At 40.6% G+C, this 8,504-nt stretch overlaps 1 protein-coding gene across 1 annotated transcript; it reads right to left on the bottom strand.

Annotated features, from left to right (window-relative positions):
• Window positions 1-1,132: 1,132 nt before the first annotated feature.
• kcna2b (potassium voltage-gated channel, shaker-related subfamily, member 2b) lies at window positions 1,133-2,734 on the bottom strand. Its single transcript, XM_014999985.2, has one exon. It carries the CDS (start codon window positions 2,714-2,716, stop codon window positions 1,214-1,216), a length of 1,503 nt encoding a protein of 500 aa, XP_014855471.2. The 5' UTR covers window positions 2,717-2,734; the 3' UTR covers window positions 1,133-1,213.
• Between the last annotated feature and the right edge of the window lie 5,770 nt (window positions 2,735-8,504).

Below are 8,504 nucleotides of genomic sequence, written 5' to 3'. Positions count from 1 at the left end.
CCCAGGTCAAGCCACTTTTGAACTAGAAACAGCAGCAGAAGCGCCTGACCTGGGCTACAGAGAAGCAGCACTGGACTGTTGCTCAGTGGCCCAAAGTACTTTTGTCGGATGAAAGAAAATTTTGCATGTCATTCGGAAATCAAGGTACCAGAGTCTGGAGGAAGACTGGGGAGAAGGAAATGCCAAAATGCCAGAAGTCCAGTGTCAAGTACCCACAGTCAGTGATGGTCTGGGGAGCCATGTCAGCTGCTGGTGTTGGTCCACTGTGTTTTATCAAGGTCAAGGTCAATGCAGCAGCTATCAGGAGATTTTGGAGCACTTCATGCTTCCATCTGCTGAAAAGCTTTATGAAGATGATTTCATTTTCCAGCACAACCTGGCACCTGCTCACAGTGCCAAAACCACTGGTATTACTGACCATGGTATTACTGTGCTCAATTGGCCTGCCGACTCTCCTGACCTGAACCCCATAGAGAGTCTGTGGGATATTGTGAAGAGAAAGTTGAGAGACGCAAGACCCAACACTCTGGATGAGGTTAAAGCCGCTATCGGAGCATCCTGGGCCTCCATAACACCTCAACAGTGCCACAGGCTGAATGCCTCCATGCCACGCCGCATTGAATGCTGTATTAAAACACATTTCTTTTATTGGTCGGATGAAATATGCTAATTTTTTGAGACAGGGATTTTGAGTTTTCATGAGCTGTATGCCAAAATCATCAGTATTAAAACAATAAAAGACCAGAAATATTTCAGTTGGTGTGCAATGAATCTAAAATATATGACAGTTTAATTTTTATCATTACATTAAGGAAATTAATGAACTTTATCACAATATGCTAATTTTTTTAGAGGGACCTGTACTACTGGTCCCTTTATGTTGCAATAATGAATTATTATTTATTAGGCTACTAGTTGGCTACTGGTGCAAGCAGGACAACCACTGTTACAAACAATTTCTACTGTATAAGACTAACTCCATGCAGACATGAGAATGTCCTAAACAAGATGACTGGCAGTTCTGGAAATTGCACTGTTTATTCTGTGTGATAGGAGAATACGAGGTCTTCTCCATCTACTGTTTGTGTGAGTTCATCTTGCTCTCACCTTGTTCTGCGTTTTTATCCTTGGTACTATAATTCATGAGCAGAGGGAGACATAAATTCACCTTTCTGCAATACTCACAATGTTTGACCTTCCATTGCAAGTCACATTATACATCTGTTCGCATTTTAGTGATATTTACGAAATTAGTATTGACCAGAGTGCAGTTTCCTGTATTTTTGCCCTGTGGTCTGAAGTCCTCAGTATTGTGGTTAACGGGCTCCTGGATCTCAACATAGTCAGACTTACTGAGGGTGGATCCGCTCCCACTTCGACCACTCTTCTTCAGATCATCAGCAGAACTGCCTTTAGGCACACTTGGGATATTCAGATACTGCGCTTGTTCCTCACCCTCTGTCTCTCTGTGGTAGAAATAGTTAAAATTTGATACAATGACAGGCACGGGCAAGGCAATAGTCAGCACACCAGCGATTGCACAGAGAGAGCCCACAATTTTTCCTCCGATAGTGGTCGGCACCATGTCTCCGTAGCCTACAGTGGTCATGGAAACCACTGCCCACCAAAATGCTTCAGGGATGCTGCTAAACTGTGAATGTGGCTCGTCTGCTTCTGCAAAGTAGACAGCACTAGAGAAGAGAATTACACCAATAAACAGGAAAAAGATTAAGAGGCCCAGCTCACGCATACTGGCCTTCAGTGTCTGTCCTAAGATCTGGAGACCCTTAGAGTGACGTGAGAGTTTGAAGATGCGAAACACCCTCACGAGACGGATGACACGGAGGATGGCCAAGGACATGGCCTGCTGGCCAGCCTGGCTATCCTCTGGCCTTTCCGCAAGCTCTGTGCCCAGGGTGATGAAGTATGGAATGATTGCCACAATATCTATGATGTTCATAATGTTACCAAAAAATCCAGCTTTGCTTGGACAGGCAAAAAATCGAACGAGGAACTCAAAAGAAAACCAGATGATACAGAGGGTCTCCACAATGAAGAAAGGATCTGTAAAATATGTCGAGGGGTCGTATGTAGAGGTGGAGTTGGACATGGAATGCAGCGGGTAATTGTACATCTCCTCATCTTCATTTCGGAAAAGTGGCAGTGTTTCCAGGCAGAAGCTTACAATCGATATAAGAATCACCATGACGGAAATGATGGCAATAATTCGAGCTGGACCCGAGCTCTCTGGGTATTCAAACAGAAGCCACACTTGTCTCTGAAACTCATTTTCTGGCAGCGGTCTCTCCTCTTCCTTTATAAAACCTTCATCTTCTCTGAAAATTTCCATAGCCTCCTCACCCAACTCATAAAATCGGATTTCCTCAGAAAATATGTCCAGAGTCACATTGACAGGCCGGCGAAGCCTCCCACCAGATTGGTAGTAATACAGGATGGCATCAAAACTTGGCCGGTTCCGGTCGAAGAAGTACTCATTCCGGAGGGGATCAAAATACCTCATCCTTTTCTTGGGATCCCCCAGCAGTGTATCTGGAAACTGAGATAGGGTCTTCAGCTGCGTCTCGAAGCGCAAGCCTGAAATGTTGATGACAACCCTCTCGCAACACTCATGGTCTGGCTCTGGGTCATACTGGTCATGAGGCTGACCTGAGTGCGTCGCTGCTTCATCTGCAGGGTCGCTGGTAGCAACCTTCATGGTGGAGGAAGATGGGGCCTGCAGCTTTCAGACAGGATGGGGCCACAGTGGGCTGGATGTGAACCTTCTTTGCACTTGTGGGATCGGGCACAGGCACCTCTGCCTGCAAAAAGCTAAAAGGACAGAGAGGAGAGGAAGGCTGCAATATTAATGTAACCACTTGTTGTTCAACACTGTATTTCGTATTACATGAAATAAATGGTAACATTCAAACTGAATTCATTTTTTCAGATACTAAATCACTACAAAGACAAACTACCTTCAAGTGTGTTGTGTAGATTTGGACAAACACACAGCAAAGGAGTAGATACTGCCAAGTAAAGAAGAATTAGGGACTGGGGTTGAACAACAGGAGTCTCCGTGACTCTGCTGGGTTTAAATATTAGGTTAGGAGTTCTCTCTCACATAAGCACCCTGCAGGATCAATATTCTCACCATAATGCTGTATCCAATTTTACAGGGTGAAATTACAACAAGCAGATCTGATTAAAAGTTGAGTGCTTCTCACATTCTCAAAGGTGGATGCTCAGATTATACATGTGACTGGCATTTTTCTAAAAACGAAGGAATTTAAGTTTCTATTGCTTTATATTTCAACTATATTTGGGAGGTAGTTCATGTTACCTTTAAGATGTTAAGCTTGTTATGAAGTTGAAATCAGTATTCCTGAATACAATCTGAAACTTAAGCCTATTTGTCTTTTAACAAAAATATACCTTGATGACAATGGCTCAGGTGATGAGTTTGGTCCAAAGTAAGCCCCCTCTGATAGACGGGCTCGTTTTTGAAGGGTTATCAGTCCCCAGATGACTCTGCCTCTGCATCAAGGCGGCAGTGGGACTACAGGAGGTGGGGACAAGGTGTGAGGATGCTGGATCTACCCCCTCCTCCCCTCTGCGTCCAACAGAAACATGCTGGGCAAAAAGTACTACTGACTGAAGCTGTCTGGCAAGGTTATGCTGGGAAAGGCGACTTCTCTTATAAGATAATTTGAAAATGCGGTCATCAGCAAAAGCGGACCTCTGTTTTCTTCAGAATAACATGTGGACGCGACAGGCGGCAACAGCCAAGGTGATCCTCTGCAACCTCTAATCAGCAGAGGCGCTGAGGAAGGGAGCCTGAGCGGGAAGCGCTGCTGGCAGCATTTTTATTCAGACACCCCCATGCTTCAGCAAATATGTAAGGCGCAATCACCTGTTTGATCCTCAGACATGTTTCGCCCCGAGAGGGCTTTGCATCTCTTTTAGGTCTTGAATTGTGATTTTTAAAAGCCAACCCCATGCACATTTCACCATCTTTTTTTTTTCTGATAGGAAATATCCATGAAAAATAACAAGTGATGCGCATAACAAGCGGATGCTTTATGTTCACAACCCATTCCATGGACACGAAATCCTCCGACGACGTATTTAATCGCTACTAGGACGTACGTTTTCTCCGTGACTTTTAAAATAAAGCAGCCAGCCAGGTTCATGCACTGGGATTATCATACATTTAACTGCATCTTGTTCGGTAAAGTCGGATTAGTTTGGAACGACAGGTGCCAGACATGCTCAAGCCATTTGCAGCCATCCTGTTGGGAAGGACAGCCACAACAATCTTCATGCACTAAACAAAGCAGCATAGCATTATCTTCGTACTACAGGATTGCTTCAGAGGCTAATGGCATGCAGGAATTCACCGGGATTCTCTTGTTGCGCAGACGCATGAATTTTTATCCAGTTAGTTTCTTCTTTTGAGTTGCCTTCCGGTCGTTCTTCTGCTCCTTGGCATCTGTCCGTCTCAGCATTGGTTTGACTAACAACAACAGCGGCTATGGGGTTTTTTTCATCACGACTATCTGTTTTTGAACCGCCGGCTCGCCTTCTAATTTCTCATATTTCACCGTAATTCACCATAGTTGAGATGAGTGGGCTGCAGTTGGGCATTGCAGCGCATACTAAAAGCTTCTTGTGCGCCTCGCCCTTTCCCTCTGCGCTCCCTCTTCCCCGACTCTCCCGTCCTTAGTGGTTCACATTAAAGAGGAAGCGTCGACAGTCACAGAGTGGGGGAGAACACGCGCGTCCACAGAGTGAATAAAACACCGGTGTTTCCCAAACGTTGCAAATCTAACAGATGCGACTTAATAAACTGATTTGAATGAGTTCAGCGTTTTATTTTTGGTACTATCACAGCAAAAACAAGAGCTTGTTTTATATTTCTGTTTGTAGATATCCATGCCTTGTGAACTGTTTTTAAATTGATAGTTGTTACTTAAAAAAAGGAATTATTTGAAAAGTGTTGCGTGTATCTTTATTCAGTCCTTCAGATTTATATTGTGTCATTTTCCACAATTACTGCTGCTACAAATTATTTCATGAATGTTTTAGCCCACAAAACAAAAATGGGGCAGATGGACAACTTATTAAATGCCAATGACTTCTGCAGATTGCATTTTTTTTATTGTTGCATACATTAGAACTGGTTGCTTTTACCTAATTGTGCATTCTATTTATTTATTTATTTACTTATTTTTTAATAAGAAGAATAAAGCTAATGAAAAAAAAATCCTCTGCCCAATCTTTTCTACATGAGGACTTAGGTCCAGTATGATTGAATTGAACATATCTGGCTGCAATGTTTTGAGAGGTCTGAAGTTGTGCCATTCTCTTTCTATTTTGAGGTCGTGGATTGAACAGTGCTGGGACAAATTACATGCAGTTTTGTGGTTATAATGTGACAAATGGGGTATGAATACTTTTGCAAGCCTTTGTTTAAAACTTTTAGACACCAGCTGGATAGTAATATGTGAGCCACTTAAGGTAGATGTTTAACGTAAAAGGCTTTATTATCAATTAACTTTTTTTATCTCCTCATCTTTATCATGCAAAACACAACTAAATAAAAAAAAAATGATGCCATGTTATTAATGTTCTCACAAAGGGAATGATGACCTGCTCTTTAAATTATTAATCACATGAATTAGCATGTGAAGTTTTGCTCTCCTATAGTTGTACGTCTTCAGGTTTAGACCACCACATTCTCCTGATCTACGCCACCCAGATTCCACCTTTATTCCAATCTCTTTGTGATAAATGTGCAGAAATGATAAAACATTAAGACATTTGACAAATCAAACATCTGCAGCTTTCTCTGCTCAGAGCTGATGACCAGTTTCTGCACTGCTATCTAACAACAAACAAGAATTTGCTCCATTAGAAATGTATTTTATTTTAACTGTTTTGACACACGGTGGTTCCGTTTCACAGGTCAGTCCCAGTCCTTATTATTCCAGACCCTTAGAATCAATTAATAACTTAAATGCAATCTGTCTGATAAGTAATAGGCTAAAAGTGCAAAAAAATGAAATGAATTAATGAAGTTAATGAAGTTCAAGCACAGTTAAGAAACAAAATCATTTTGTATCAATCAGTCCGGAAAGGGTTACACAGCCATTTCTATGGCTTTGGGACTCCGTGCAACCAAAGTCAGGCCTATTATCTACAAATGGAGAAAACATTAACAGTGGTGATGCTTCTTAGGAGTGGCCGGCCTACCATAATAATAACGCCAAGAGCCACACTGATGACTCATCTGGGAGGTCACAAAAAACCTTGAACAACATCTAAAGCACTGCGGACCTCGCTTGCGTCAGTTTTTTGCGTCAGCATTTTTCGCTTCAATAAGAACAAAAAAGCTGGACAACAATGGCATCCAGCTCAAAGTTTGGAGCTAAAGACCACTGCTGACCAAAAGGAGCAGAAAGGCCTGTCATCTTTGACGGTCCCCGGGAAAATCCTCACCTTTTTTCATGCAGTGAGAAAGACAGAGGTGAATGAGTGGAGGATGGCGGTGGGGAAGAGACAAAATGAAGAAAAATAGGGTTATGACAGCTGACTGCAGGGGAGGAGCTTCGTCCTGGATGACCTTTGCTGGTTCTGCAGCATGTGAATCATTCACCTATGAACTGCAAAGCCCTCAAATTACTTAGGTAATGCACTGATGTGTGAACCAGAGTGAACATCAACACATTTGTTTGAATTTCACAAAACACACTGATAAAGTTATACTCAGTCACAGACACCCTGAAAAGAAAGGAGCAGGTGTAGAAAAATAAATACATGCAGCATTACAAGCAGTTCTGTCACATGAAAATTTCTGTTTTCTGTTCTTACATCACAACACAATAGAAATACAATATTGAAAAAAAAAGACTCATTTATCTTATTTTAAAATTTTATCGTGGTATAGTGGGGATGTTGCTGCGTTTCTCAGATTTATTAGTGAATCTAAATTTAGGTGTAGCAGTAAAAGTCTTACTCATTTATCTTACGCATCTATCCAGTACCTCGCCTCATCCACTATGTGTACTCTGTCTCTCTGGAGTGGGCTTCTGGGCCACAAGGGACCCTGCACAGACCAAACCAGGCTTAGGAAATGAGTGTGTGAAAAAAAAAACAAAAAAAAAAAAACAAATATATATATATATATATATATATATATATATATATATATATATATATATATATATATATATATATATATATATATATATATATATATATATATATATATATATATATATCTCTAATTTTCACCTTTGTATTTTTTTTCTCACATTTTTCTGTCATTTAGCAAGTTTGTTGCTTTAAATTTGTTCAGGAATTTATTTTTCAGGCACCCTATGATGTCATATTACATGATATTTTTTATTATAAATGGTAATTTGTGTAACATGACTGTTTAGTGTTTGTTGGTGGGAATACGAGCAATTTTTTTTTCAGTTTTATCTCTTTTAAAATATTTGCCATTTTAATAGTGCGAAGTTTGATTATAATAAGATTCTAATAATATGTTTATTACACATTTTCAGAATTTACAGAATGTCAAAATCAAATATTGATCTACACGGTACAAGACAACACATAATCTGTTCTTAAAAAGCTGCTGACAATTTTTTTGAAGTTGCCATCGGTAACCTTGCCTAGATGTCATAACGTGTCCAACTTTGAGACATTATCCTCATGTTGAAAAAGATTTGAAGCTTTAATCTGATGGAAATCACCAAGAATAAAAACCTTCTACCATTTCTAAAGCTACTATTAATACCAGTAGGCTTTTTTTTTCAATTCTAAATAGACAGGATAATAATGCATCTGGGTTAAGCAGAATTTGTATAATCTGTGAAAAATGTCTAGTATTTTGTGTTTTTTCTGTCCAGAACACAAAGAGACATCTTCTCTGTGTGTGTTTTGATTCCCACAAAGTCTGCAACATTCTCACTTCATCTTTTTGCAAAGTCTGCTTTCACTTATAATGCACTTTGACATCTGACTGCTGCCTTCCTTTTCTACTTTAGATTTTTGTGGAATTGGATTATTCTTTACCTCAAAGCTCTTGTATATCATCTCTGTCTTTGAGTTCACTGACAAAGTCAACACATCAGTTCATTAATAACTATATCTGCTCCTGCAAGAAGAAACTCCTTTATAACCTCAGTGAGCTAAAGCTTCACTCTGAGGGGTAGAGAAGGTTTGTGTAACTTAATCCCTGCTATGTGTTGAAGCTCTGACATGCAGGACAGCCCTCTGTCCTGCATGTTTTAGGTGTTTCCCTGCTTCTGCACACATGGGTTAAATGAATAGGTGATTAACTGGCTTCTGCAGAAACTGCAGGAATGCAAAGGAGGTAATGCAATCATATGAATCAGCTGTGCTGGATTCTGCACTTCTCAAAAACATGCAGGACAGCGGTCCCTGAGGACCAGGGTTGGGGGCCACTGCTCTACATGATGTGTTTTTTTCCATAT

Source organism: Poecilia mexicana, unplaced genomic scaffold (genome assembly GCF_051168715.1).
Source record: "Poecilia mexicana isolate PSO_F unplaced genomic scaffold, ASM5116871v1 scaffold_7, whole genome shotgun sequence".
Lineage (NCBI taxonomy): Eukaryota > Metazoa > Chordata > Actinopteri > Cyprinodontiformes > Poeciliidae > Poecilia > Poecilia mexicana.
Note: the sequence above shows the minus strand (reverse complement) of the source record. Positions and strands in the feature narration are given on the sequence as shown.

Bases quoted from the DNA above. Each gene is read 5' to 3' on its own strand.
- kcna2b (XM_014999985.2), bottom strand. From the start codon at position 2,716: ATGAAGGTTGCTACCAGCGACCCTGCAGATGAAGCAGCGACGCACTCA.